At 37.5% G+C, this 14,181-nt stretch overlaps 1 protein-coding gene across 3 annotated transcripts in view; it reads left to right on the forward strand.

The window, feature by feature from the left end:
* GRID2 (glutamate ionotropic receptor delta type subunit 2) overlaps nt 1-14,181 on the forward strand; it is a 744,443-nt gene that overhangs the window by 627,557 nt on the left and 102,705 nt on the right. For all 3 annotated transcript variants that reach the window (XR_007507799.1, XM_049815125.1, XM_049815126.1), the window contains exon 12: nt 7,239-7,377. Coding sequence is in view for 2 of the 3 variants with exons in the window: in XM_049815125.1 (XP_049671082.1) it covers nt 7,239-7,377 (139 nt within the window). In the remaining variant the exon portion in view is untranslated. The remainder of the gene's footprint in view (nt 1-7,238; nt 7,378-14,181) is intronic.

Here is a 14,181-nt window from a genome sequence, read left to right on the forward strand (position 1 = left end):
ACAAATACAGACAGACACTTGACAGTTCCAAAAGATACCACCATTAAAAAGTCTGGTATTGAAGTTATATAATTATACAAAACATTAGTATTTCTCAAAGAGTACAACAGCCCTTTTCCTCAAAATGATTCAGAGAAGGAGGAGGAAGGCTGTAGAAATAACGGGGAAAAGGAAGCCAAAGTGTGTCCATGGTAAGTACACCAGTGGCATACAGAAAAATGCTTTGTAATGTATTGCTGGGAGCCACACCCAAGCCAGACACTGCACAGTGCCTGAAGAGAGAGAATACACCTGGAAGCTAGTAACAGAGGATACACAAGGAGATTTTCAGTATAGACAGAGATAGGATATGTTTGGGTTTTTCCCTTAAGCACAGTTCAACATATAAAGGACTCCTGCTCAGCAAAAAGAATAGGCCAGCTCTAAAGTCAGGAGAGCTCTAATGCTGTTGGAGTAGGCATGTGAAAATATCTCCTCTATCAATTGTATGCTTGGAAGATAGACATCAAAATTTATCTAATATTTCAAATTTTGAGAGTAATGAAGGCCAACACTTCCATGAATTTACAATGGCTCCACTAAGTTGTTTTAATGGTAAATAGAAGAAAATATGAAGATTTCTAAATATTTCAACATTTTTAAATGTTTCAAATATATCTTTTGAAGTGATTTTGGTTTCTCATTTATATCACATTTATTTTTAGCAAACTACTATGTGAGAATATCTTAACAATGAAAAACCATGCTATGTATGACTTCTACTATTTTATTAAAAAAGAAAAAAAAGTTGCTCGATCTTTTGGATATGATGGAACCTTTTATAATCACTTTAGTAAAAAAAATTGGTTCTCTTCCAATCGTACTGCTTCCAGTGAACCAAAAAAACCAATTCCTATAACTTACTAACTAATATATTTGGAGTATTGTCACAGTATTAATAGCAATGGTAGTAATAATACCTAGATGCAGTGCTCTCTTTTTAGGAAGTAAGACCTGAAGAAATGTTTCATGTGTGAAACAAAATATCTGAATGTCTCTTTTCATATATAAATTAAAAAATAAACAAAAATCACTACATTTTAATAAAAACAAAATGCTAGGGGAGAAACAGGTGGTGTGGTGAATAACAGCAATAGCTGGCTCTTGAACTTGTCCAGACCTTATAGAATCTGGCTGCCAGCCCTGCCTCATGCTCAGTTCCTTCCCTACTCTCAATTCCCTGCAATCTGCCAATCTTTTAAAGCTAGGGAATTCAGCCGCTGATGTACAAGCTTATTTGAAAGGCATTACCAATTCAAGGGGTTGTATTCTCCTGTTGAAGAATACATGCCCTGCCTGCTGTGGTCAATGGGTGTTAACTTCAGCACACAATGTAATATTTCAAACTCAGGTTATGACATGCCAGCTTATATGCTATGGAAATGACTGCATTCTGCCCAGTTCAAGGAAGAAAGGAAAAGTATGGGTGGAAAATGAAAAGAAAGGAAGAAAAATTCATGATGAGAGATTTTCCAACACCTTCCAAGCTGCATTTATTCAGCTGGTACAAATAAGTACAGGCTTCATTGACTGTAGAGGTTTGCGGGATTTTTTGGTCCTATACTGAATTGAACATTTCCAACTGAAAACAGGAGAGATTTTATATTATCAAGAAAGTTTTTAACAGAACAATAGCAATAGCTAATGCCCTGAAAGATTCTGCCTTTGAAGAGCTCTGCTTTGCAGAGTTTTGTAAAGATATCAGAGCTCAAACTTTAGGTTTTGTTTCTCATGGCAAAAATAGCTGAAATATAAAATGCCTTTGCCTCTTTGTTAATACAAACTACTCCCCTTACACCCACTCTCTATTAATGTCCCTTTCACAAAGAAAACATGAGATGTACATTGATCTAAACTATTTGCAACAGAACTCTACACTTTATATTTGTGCAAATGGAAATTGCAGATGCGCAGCATAATTGATGTGACTCTTCTAACAAGCTAAAGGCTAAACTGCAGCCAACTCCCAGTCCTTTGTGTCTTTTTCCAAAGGCCAATAATTCACTAAATGTGGGCAGAATTTTTGCAAGAAAAAGCAAAACCAAAATCTGTCCCCAGATAACCCACCCTATTATTTTTTCACCTTCCTTTTCCAAGCACAGTCAAGATCCTTGCTTTCAAGTTTGATAGTATTACAGTTCCTCGACAAAACAGTCACAATTAACATCTTTTTTTAATGGTTCTCAAAATTATCTGAAAAAAAATTCTCGCTAAAACTCCTTACACAGAAATTCAGCTTACTGCAGACTTGCAGCAGAGACTATTGCAAATTAAATGATTGAAATTTGACAAAGTTATTCGCAACTGAGATATCTTCTTGAAGTGAGAATGGTAGGGTAGCCTTGATGGTAGGTATTGGTGACAAACTGAGTTTTGTCTATAATAAGAACCTAGTCTTTGGGATTTCCCTGACAGCTGTGGTTATCACAAATAGAAATTGCAAGCTGTGATTCTTGTAGTCTCCTTCTTGTAGGAGAAGGGCAGAGTCTTCTCATCCAAGCCTCTCTCTTCACATATGGGGTAGCTGCAGTAGACTCCCAGTCCAGCTCTCAACTCCCCCCAGAAACATCATTTAGTAGAGTTATCAAATTCAGGACATAGAATAATTGTGGTTTATGGCTTTTCTCTCTGTGTGTAGCTGTTTAAAAAGTATGTTTCAATAATCTTCAAAAGGCATTATTGTTCTCAATAATCAATTCCGAGTTTTCTCAACAGTGTGGGCTCTATGCTGCCAAGCTATTTGCTTTGGTAATAGTAAAAAAATTATTTTTGAGCTGGTAAAGCAAATTAATTTTATTTGTAAATACTGTGCATTCCCAGTGAAGTTGTTAAATTGATATTAAATCAGAGAGATCTTATCTTGCACATTTATTGCGTGAATGACTGGTAACAAAAGTTGCGTCACTTTTCAGCAAGATGGCTGCTACCAGGCTTGATCTCAGAAGTGCCAAATGCAGTTAAAACTTCTCCAAGAAACGTTTCACCATTTCTTTTTTGTCCACAAAAAAAGAATTTTTTCCATTTCTATTTGAAATGCTTTCATAGTTCTGGACTACACAGACAAATGCAGTTTCTCTTCAGGCAAACAGTTGACAAATCCTTGAGAACAAGATTTTTGAAGAAACAGCCTATGCATTTTGAATTATTCAAATTTAGTCCAGAGTTATGGAATACCAAGATCTCACCAGGCTGTGATCCTCAATTTCCCTGTTTTGTACATTTTTCTCATTATTTCATTCCTCCTCCTTGCCTGTAATCCTCTCTTGTGATTTTTTACTTGAAGAAACCCTTAAACTTACTGTTAACGAGAGAGAATAACTTAAAAGGTATTAGAAATCTGTATGGGAGTTGTATAGGTTCACGTTTTATCTCCTAAGGCGGGTTTTTCCTGATATTTAGGTCTGTCATAATTATACATTGTATTGTTTGCATTGTCAAGTTAATGAGTTATTTTTCTTACCTTCTGATATTTAGCATGAAGCTATTGGAAAGAAATGGGACTAAACAAGAATTCATAAGATAAGTTGCCGTCTAAGCCTGTCATCTGAAGTAGGCCAGCATTAAACTAGTCTAGGATTGATGAAGGAGAGCTGCATTAGATGAGAGTGGGAGGACTAAAAGTAATTTCTTTCACTGGCACTTCTACAGTAATTCAACTCTTTCAGAAAACTCCCAGTAAGATTGATTTTTGCAAGTTCAGTTTACTCTAGAAAATCTCTTTTCCTTCCTGCACATGCAATCTGAAAATTTGAAAGGCAGATTAGATTTTTAAATGGTTTTTAGTACACTTCAAAACTGTCAGCTGAATTATACTAGGAGCTGTAGTCACAACATAGGTAACCTATGAGTATTGGCATTTTTTGTGCTGGATTATACCCTTCTGCCAGTGTACTGGAAGGGACAAGTCAAAAGAATAATACAGGCTCTGTATGCATTTGAGGTCTGTCTCTTAAGATGACAAAGCAACTCCAGGACTGCTGAGTGTTGTCTTTGATTTCCATTTGTTTCATGAGCAGAGCTCAGTATTTTTAAGTGTTGCTCAGCATGCTACAACAGTAGTTTTTAGTATAACCACAACCAGCATGTTAACTCCCATTGATGAATTTTGCTATAGGAATGAGGTGTGATAGCACAGATTTTACTCTGGTCACCAGCATGTGTTTATATGGCATCAGGTGGCCCGTTTGCCATTAGGGGTTATTAAGCTTTGCTGTTATGATATGAAAGATAATAGCAGGGAAAGACTTGTTTCATCTTCTTGGCTCCCTCCTCCCTTGCACCATGTGTCCTGTGCATAGCCTCTTGTAACTAGAATATACTGTCATCCATAAAGATGTCCATGAACCTGATACTCATACTAGATATTGGGAAGGAGACCCCAAGGAGATTTATATGCATGTCCCTTCTGCATACTAATTTACAGTGAGCAGTTGTGACTGTTAGGTCTGTAGCTCTTCTTTGTGGTAATGTTAATGGAAAACCAATGATTGTTGCTCTCCTGAATGACTTGGTACTCTTCTGCACTGAGAAAACATGTAAATTTGGACTGAAAGAAAACTCTGGAAAGTTTGATCCCTAGAAACAAAATCGAGGGAAGGGAGCAAAGAGGTTTCTTAAGGTGAGCTGTCATGGTTCAGGAAGTGTTTTAGCAAATAGTACAACGGAACAAGACTGTATCACATTAGGTCTCTTAATAGCTGCCAAAGAAATGATACTGTGGCAGTAAAAGATCTTTGATTTTTGTTTGTTTCTTTCTTTCACTGGGAGTGGCGGAATGCCCTGCACATACTACTTAAAAATCATGCACCTTTGCAGTTGCGGTGTCAGTCTTGCTTTAGAAATGGTGGTTTAAGAAGCATCAGTGCAAAGATTTTAGAGTAGGGACGGGAGTGATGAATTATTTTGAGATGTGTTTATTGTATGGGTACTTGGATGCAAGCTTTGTCCTCCATCTTCATTTATTGACTACTGATATACAAGGTACAACTGTGAGTTAGGAACGAGACTTCACAAACACCTGAGTGAACTAAAAGCACTTGGGATGACCAGCACTCACAGTTTTTTAAAGTCTGTTGTTAACATGGGTGTTAAAAAAGAAAAGGTAACAGTGAATAGTGGGGACAACCTTACCAATGTATGGGAAAACTACACTGTATGAACAGTAGGGGAATGCTGTGGCTGAGAGGTCTATGAAGACTTTCGTGGTCACTTGTTGCACAGCATCCTTGCTTGAAAACCAGAAGGCAGGTGTGTGACTTTCAGTGGTCCTCTCTTTTCTGACATTTCATTTCAATTAAAAAAAAAGTCAGAACTTAAAGTTTTACTCATTAAGCTGAAAAATGAAAATGCAAGGATGTCCAGGAGATCATTGGCTTCTACTATATCATTCTGCCCATTTCAATTCAATATGAAGATTATCTCCAGGAATTGACACCTGAAAGTTAAAAGTACAAACAGCCTTTCCCGATAAATTGATATCGCTGTCTGCTCCTCTCATTTTATTAAAAATCATTTTTAAATGAAGTATTCCAAAGACATTGCAAAACCTGTTGTAAAGCAGAAATATTCTATTAAAAATCATTTAAAATTTATGTGGGAGAGAAAACCAAATCGTCAGATGTTGAAGTTAATGTTCATCTTTTAAAGTCCTTATATTGAAATAATATCTCCCAATCTGATCAACGGAATCTTATTTCAGATAATTATATGCCATCTTGGAAATAAAAGGAAATTTATTTCTGACTGTGCAGGTCTAATGCAGATTTTGTCTTTCAGTACTGGAATTCTTAAAAGGCAAAGGAATTCAATACTTATATACCAAAAATATAAATGGAGTCAGTTATTATTCCGCGTTACAACTCCACATCACTGAAGTAGGAAAAAAGCTTCATATTTGTTTGTTGTATGGTGATGCAGAGTTCCCAATGCTTTGTATAGTTAGAACAAGCTTTGAACAAAACAATAAGGTGATTGTTCATATTCAAGCATTGATTAAATATTTAGTTCATGTACATAATTGAAAATTATTTGTACTTGGAATGCGAACAGTTGTAATTTATATTCCCTTTAAAGCTACTTGCAAGGGAAATGTGAAGGAATTTTTATGTAAGTGAAGATCCAGCACAAAATATTTCCAGATGATTGACTCTGTAACAAACTGCTTTTGCAAATCCTAGGTATTGTACCATCATAAGATTTTGCATCTGAGAAAGCTACCTCAAAAATAATGACAACTGTTCAAATTGAAGAGTATGGGGAAGAGGAAAAAGTTGAATGTCTTGAGCAGTTGACTGTGGATGTTTTTTTGCGTTCACCTGTTCCCTCTAGTTACTTGTAGCTGTGACAAAACTTATACTGCAGGGAAAATGGGTATTTTTAAAACAATGAATTTTCCTTCATCTAAAAATCTGTGATTTGTATGTTTTTAACTGAAAGAGCTCTCTCATATACTCTGAACTAGTGTGTTTTGGGGGCAGCTATTTGAATAAAAAATAATGTTTTTCATGGCTTGCTGAACTGGGCTCTGGTCACACAAGGAGTGCTGTGCAGCTCATCCTGGTAGGTTTAACCGCTGCTAACATTTTGTTTACTTGGCAGGTGGATTTTAAAGAAAAGCAACTATGGGAACACAAAACAATTTTGCATTCTTCTTCAATACATGTGGGGGTTTTTATTATTTTTTTTTGCATGTCCAGGTTCACTTGCAGCAAGTTGTACACATACATATGGTTCTCACGAGCATCTGCCTGCCTACAGAACTGTGAAAAGTAATTGTGTTTTGATGGGGGTTTTTTAACTTTATGTTCTCAAGAATGCAAGAAAAACTTAATTAAGGTTTGTAGATAAGATCTCTAAGGAAAGAACGTTGTAAGAATTTACTTTTGCTGGTTTTGTTCTGTGATCTTGAAGTCTATTTCCATTACTGGACGGGACTGGCAGATAAATTGTAATTAAAGGCACGATAGCAAAATAAATTAAATACAGTAATGATGGCTGACAGTGTGGGTTTCCTTCAGTGCTTTTCATTGCATAGAAAGTGTGGCTCCAACTGCTGCTCAGTTTACTAAAGCACCTTGCTCTAGTAAACTGCTTTACCCTGTTGACCTTGGGGCCTAGTTCTCCTGAGAAATGCATAAGCAATGAGGATCTGGGTTTCCATCTGCCAAATGAAAACTCTTGCTTTTCCTTTTTCCCCACAGGAGGAGAGGTTCCATACACAACCCTGGCAACCCGACTGATGATGGGAGCTTGGTGGCTTTTTGCTTTGATTGTCATCTCGTCCTACACAGCAAACCTAGCAGCTTTCCTCACCATCACACGCATTGAGAACTCCATCCAGTAAGTTGATAATGAATGAATTGAGGGAAAAAGGAGAGTGATCATATGTATAAATTTATATATACATGTATACTTATATATAAAATATATACTTATATATATAATAAATATATAAAATATACCCAAACAATAAGTATATACAAGTATACTTAAATATGAGAAAAGAAAGACATTTTTATCATCCTGAGAAGTAGTTTGGAAGCTAAAAAAATTACAATATACCATAGATTGCCAGTCTCCCTGAAGGCACTTTGTCTTTAGGATCAGAATTGTTGGCATCTGGTAGATACTCTTCTGTGGCACATATATATACATGTGTATGCACACATACATATTTTGAAAGAAGCAATTGAGTTTGAGATAACCAGTGTATCAGTATTTGAAAGGGGAAGGTATAAATTGTTGCTGTGTGTCTTCAGGCTATGCTTTCCATTCAAATGCATTCCACAATACTTGTGCTCTGACACTCTGATCAGGAGGAGCCCAATGCTTCTTCAGTGTATGGGGAGCTCAAAGCTGAATTCACCTTTTCTTGCCAAGGCAACAAACAATAAAAATTCACTTACTAGTCACCTTTGCTCCTTGTGCTCCCAGGAGCTCTCTTACAACATTAACAGATCACATTGTTCTCTTTTTTCTGTCTATTGGTTCTTTTGCTTCATGCCTCCCTAACATGAATGTCCTTGTCTTCCCCTCTTCTTTTTATGGTGAACTGTTTTTCTGTCACACCTTCCAGTCCTTTTTTCCAGATCATCTCATGTCTCCATACCACAGAAACCTTTCTAGGTCTCCTACCCTCTCTCGCTGCCCTTTTGTTTTCCAGTCTCCTCTCCTTCAGCAAGCTGCATGCTGACTTATCCACACTCCCACTGCTCCAGTGACCTCCCTCACCACCAAATCCTTCCTCTTGGGTCAAAGCAGAGACTGGAAAATACAGCAAAGCATTAGCTAGCCTAGCACTCCAAGCGGCAGCTGGCCATTTTTCCATAGCAGGTTTTTAATCCATAAAAGTATGTGAGAGTGGCAAAGTTAGCCTTTCCCATAAATCCTTCATTGCAAAAATGATAGACTTTAAAGAAGAGATGCCCATTCTGCTGTATTTCTTCTTCCAGAAAGATAAGAACCTGACCTTCAAGTCAGGCTCAATGCTGACATTAGGGAAAATTCAGTTTTCTCACTCCAGTTGTTGATTCAAGTCCCTGTCTTCTGTGTATCATCACCCTAAGGACTTGCTGTCTCTAGTTCAGCTGCTTTCCAAATCTCTTTGAAGTGAGCCACTAGTGTAGACTGGACAGGGGGAGCCTTGACCTGAGAATTCATAGGTTAGATTCAAGCATCACTGCATGCCAGCCAATCACCGCAGTCTCACTAAGGCACTTTTCCTCTAGGTGAAGATTTTCTACATACTAAAACCAATCCAGGCTTTAACAGCACATAGACAAGTAAACATCTGCAATAGCAGCCGAGTTTTATTTGCGATTGGGAGCCAAAGCTCAGACCCAAGAGCAGAAGCAGTCCCTCACTTTAGGTGCATGGTTATCTCCTGACTCTCCCTATTAAGAGCATCCTCTTGCACTTCATAAACCCTTTCTCCCTGAGCTGGGGCAGAGGAGGAAGTTGGTGTCCTGTGGCCCAAATTGTGCAGGCATTACCAGTCCTTATTCGTTCCCCATTGGAAATTGTCTGTGGTTGTTATCCTTCCTTTCTGAGCTAACAACCTCAACACTTTCATCTATTAGAGGGCTAAACACTCTAAGACAGACACATGTAAAACAGACTAAAATCACATGAGCAAATCATTCCCCTGATGCAGTTGCATCACCAGGTAAACCAAGTTATCGTTTTCTTTTGAGATCTGAATAACAGACTTTAAGATCATGGAATACTTCAGGGGTGTTTTGACACAACCCAACTGTTTGACTCAGTAGTCCCAATTATAATCACTTCACAATTTATCGGGGAGTAAAATGATATTCTGCATCAATGTTTGTCAACGTTGATCTTGAGGTTTTGAGGGAGGTTGGGGTTTTTATATTTAAGTTTAAAAAACTTTACATTTGACTAAGGAGCATGAAGAAATAACATGGGAATTTGTACATGCAAAATAAATAATAATGATATATGCATTGATTCAGTTTGTCCTTATAAATATGAAATATGCCTCTGCATCCTGCTTTGAAATTATGTCCCTTCTAGTTTTGAAGTAGTCCAGAAAAATGTTCAAATTGCGATGCCAAATGTCTGAGTTTTCTTATCATGTGTAAAAAAGAATAAAATATATCCAAACCATAATTTAATACATCTTCAGCTTTTTCATGCAGTTTATTATGATGTCACTAGAAAACCCTCAGTGGAATTCTGAGGTTATTATGTACAGTTGGGACTACATTGGTCTTTGTGCTGTATTATTTATGGGCAAAGTCACTGAAAATGTTTTATTCAGTAGAAAATGTTGCAGCTGGAAAGCTCCTGGAATGAAAGAAGGAAGACATTTTTCAACAGCACTTGCAGCTCAAAAATAGAGTAATTAGATGTGTTAAGTATCCGTTAGGGAATGAAGTTATCCTAACTATGGGGGAAGTGTAAAACTTTAGTTTACAAAACTGCCAAAATTGGAACTCAAACCAACACATAAGAGAGAGTCTGTTTGTTTACCATGCTGAATTACTGCAAAGTGGGAAACATGAATAAGCAATAAAGAAAAAAGCTGATGCTCTTTTTTTTTTTTTTAACAGATCAAATTGTACCTTGGGGAGCTTTGAAGGCCAGAATGGAAATGAGTTTAAGTATTTAAAGAAAATAAACCAGATTCTGCTTGTAGTGCTATCCAGCCAGCTTCAGAGAAGTCAGAAAAATGAAAGAAACTGAAGTCAGTGGGTTTCCACAGATGTAACAAGTAGTTAATAGGTTTTCATTTCAGATTTCCAGCTAGCATCAGATATTACAGTGTGTTGTTGAAGGTACGGTCCTTGTGGAACCTCTTCTAAGAAAGATAGGAGGATTCAAGCAGCCCACAGCACATTTCATTTCCATGAAACATTTGGGTAGTTACTGCATTTCAGCTTTTGGATGTGTAGCCAGTTTCTGTTCAGAGCTCTTGCAGCTTTCCTTTCTCAGCTGGCATGAAGGTTGGGCCACTTTTCCTAATCAGTGCCTCATGGTACCCAGAAGTCTATTTTGAGAAGAAAAGCGTACAAATTTTTTTAGGCAATGCCCTAGGGGGGCCTAGTGGAATGTTCCCTTTCCCTAGAGTCTCAAAGTAGATCTTTGCCATATAACCACACTTGAAGTTGATGGCATTTGTTCTTTGCTTCACTGATTAATTTGGATCAAATTGCTACAATTTTTAAATGAACTTAGAGGAACAAGAAGAGTAAGAGTGGACGATAATCAACTTTTCCAGACAAATGGCTACTCTCAATACCTTTGGGATCTCAGCTTTTCATCTTCTGCCAACAGGCAATATCAGGAGCAGAGGCACGCAAGTCATAAAGTAGTTCCTAGATGCATCTTTTGTTCACGCCTGACCCACATTGCAGATGACATTTAAATCAAGACAGTCAGCATTTCAAATGCCAAAACATTGTGGCAGCAAAGCAAAGCGTAATTTCTACATTCCTTAAATCTTTACATCTCTCAAATCTTTACACTGTCTCAAATGCAACATGAATGAATAGTAACTAAGAGTGGCTTTTCTTGGTAAATGCCAAATAAATTGGGAGGTCTCGAGCTATTTCTCATAGGTGCTGATGCTGTGAATTTCATCACTGAGCCAGTAGTGCCATTACTGTGTTTTATGATTCCTTCAGGACAGAATTAGAGTCCGTTGGCAGAGACTGATTTTACTCAGACTACTGCACTGCACTGTTTTCCTGGGTAAAGGGAGGGTGCCGCCACCTTCTCACAGGCACTGAAATTTTGCAGTAAAGTTGGGGGAGTGGGGTGGGCAGAGGGGGAGCCAAAGGATTTGTCATTTGAAAGGCCAGTATTAGGTGGTTTCAAGTTTAAATCTAATCCACTTCTAAAAGTGTGGAAGCTTGATTAAGACTTTAGATTGTATGCGTTATACAGGGGAGAGCCTGCGTCTTGTGTCTTCTGTAAAACAAGAAGGTCCCATTACGTTCTCCATGTTACAAGTAGTACGTCCTATTTGATAGCTGAGACCTCTGCCTCCGAATAATGGAGGCATAGCAGTAAAGCATGTCTTTTGTTATCCTTGTTTTGCCTAGTCATTCTTTTCACAACATTTTTCCTAAACCATGATTCACTTGAAGCCAAGATGTCCCCAAGGCTTTAAAAAACTCAATACAACTGCCTACAAGTTTTCTGCAAGGGGGGGTTGCACAAGAATGCAGTAATTGGAGTAGATATTTCCTTATGCTGAAAACCAGAATGTTCTTTAACCTTTCCTTTAACGTGGTTCATCCAGAGCTTCAAATTGGCTAGCAAGCAGTATTACTAGTTTCTGACACAGCTGTCACTGCCAACAGTCAAATCTCTTGGTTTGCTGTGCCCTGTTCCCTAAGCCTGCCTGTGAATTAATCCTTAATGTCCTAAGGAAAAAAAAAAAAAGAAAAAAAAAAAAAAAAAAAAAAAACAGCATTGGAAAGCTTTATCTGAATTAGGCATAAATAAAGACTTCAGTGTAAACCATGACATCAGTTATTTTCTCCTAAAATTTAGTGACTACTTCTTGCAAGCAGTTCTGTATAGCAGTCAAGTCTAACAACACGGCTAGCCTAAACTGATCTATAACCCAGATCCACAAAGACAATTTGATGCCCAAGCCTCTGACCTCAATGGTATTTAATCACCCAAAAAGGAATTTGGTTATTCCTTTATGGAGTTGACCTTTTGTTTTTCTACATTTTCTGTGTATTTTTTTAAACACTTTTGGCTCACATATATGAACAACATGTTACCAATTCTAAGTCTAGGATTTGAATTTATAGAAGTGGGTATACTCTGGGGAAAGAAACATATGCAAATCCTAATACTTTGGGGTTTTTTTTCTTTGCATTGGAAGCAGAGATAATTTTTTAAATTACAAAGTAATTAATTTGTACTAAACCAGAAAATGAAAGTGACCTGACAACTGCTGCCTGACTAAGGTGCAGAATACTAAACAAAATCAACAAATGCTGAAAAATGCATGTGTCTGTTAATAATTCATCCTCAAAAGACTCAGTTCATCTTCAGAATAGCCCTATATTGTAGTTAATTTGTATGGGATAATATTGGTATTTTCCCAGTAATTATAATGAGAAAAAAACTTACCATAAATACCACACATAACATTTTTCCCCACAGTGCTTCATGAGCGATAACCAAAAATAAGCTGAACTGTGACCTGACTGCATGGTCACTTACCTAGGAGTAGAATTTTTCTATATACAAGCTCAGTTAAAGGTATTTTATTTTATAACAATTTTTTCAACTATATCTTCTTTTTTATTTTTAAACAATTTTATCATTCATTACCTTATTGCTTTAAAATTAGAAATTCAAAGAGATGAATGTTTTTAAATGTGGGATTGTAATTCCTTTACTCATGTTAGATCCGTGCTTTGCTTTGCAGGTAGTTCAACTGAGATCAGTAAAACTATCGCAAAATTAAATCCCCATCCAGTGTGGATAACAGTATCAGCATTTGGGCATCAAAGGATACCGCATGGGAATTAATCAGATTGACAAATATTTTTTCCTTATTTTGAGATCTGGTGTGGCAGCTGTGTGGTGAGACTGGGTGACATAGTGAGGCTGGGCATTTATGTCTCCACTAAATGTATTGGTATGAACAGAGAATGGTTTGTTTAATCCAGGAATAAAGGTACATCGAACAATGTGTAACCTACAAACTAGGCTGGAGGCAAAGTAGTTATAAAAAATTCTTTCTTCTGGAAAGGAACCTCAATAGTTTAATAATTTTATTAGTTCTGTCAAGGTCTGTCGTTTCTCTTTGCTTTGCTGTACCTTAGCTGCTAGGTTGCGAATGTCTGTAGAGTTGCAGGTTATAAAAAACAGATTCTAAAAAAGGTCATATATATAATGATCCCATTTGACATGTTTGTGTAAGGGGATGAAGCCACTGATGTGATAGGTCTTTTCCATTTTTGCAGCTTGCCTATGCAGCAGCATACGCGCATGTATATATATCTCAGAGGCTGCAAAACTTCTTTCTCACTCCTGAGCGTAGGGTCAGGCGAACCAAAACTTGGGATTTCCTGCTGACAACAGCGTTTAGTGTGTCGGTAGAGTTTCACTCATACTTGCCTTGCTTCTTGTCCTCTTGCCATCATTTTCTCAGCATAGAGCAGCACCTGCTGCAACTGTGAAAAGATGCAGAGCAGGGCAGCTGAGAGGCATCCTGTGTTTTAGGATAGCACACCAAACAGTAAAGAACTGCAGACTGTAGTTAATGCTAGACTTGGCAGCTACAACATGCCTTCCTGAAGGCATCAGCATAATTCTCCTTCTTGTTATTTCCCTGCCGGTGGTGCCTTTGTGTGTGATGGCACTCTTGCTTGCTTCTCAGACTGTTTGTAGTACCCTTCCCATACCTGATGGTAGTACGCTTGTGGACTAACAGTTTGTGTCTTGTGTTGGTTTGCCTTTCTGAAAACAGCAAGGTTGCTTTTAAAGCCACAAACTATACAGAGGAGCTGGTTTTCTTTTGTGCTGTTTCTAACCGTGCTGGTTTGTGGCAGCAGCTACACACACCATTTGTATACCAGTTAGCAATAATATTTCGGAAAAAAAATGCTGTTGCTTGTTATATTAGAAATTGTATGGCTATACAGAGTC

The sequence above is a fragment of the Accipiter gentilis genome, chromosome 12 (assembly GCF_929443795.1).
Source record: "Accipiter gentilis chromosome 12, bAccGen1.1, whole genome shotgun sequence".
Classification (NCBI taxonomy): Eukaryota; Metazoa; Chordata; class Aves; order Accipitriformes; family Accipitridae; genus Astur; species Astur gentilis.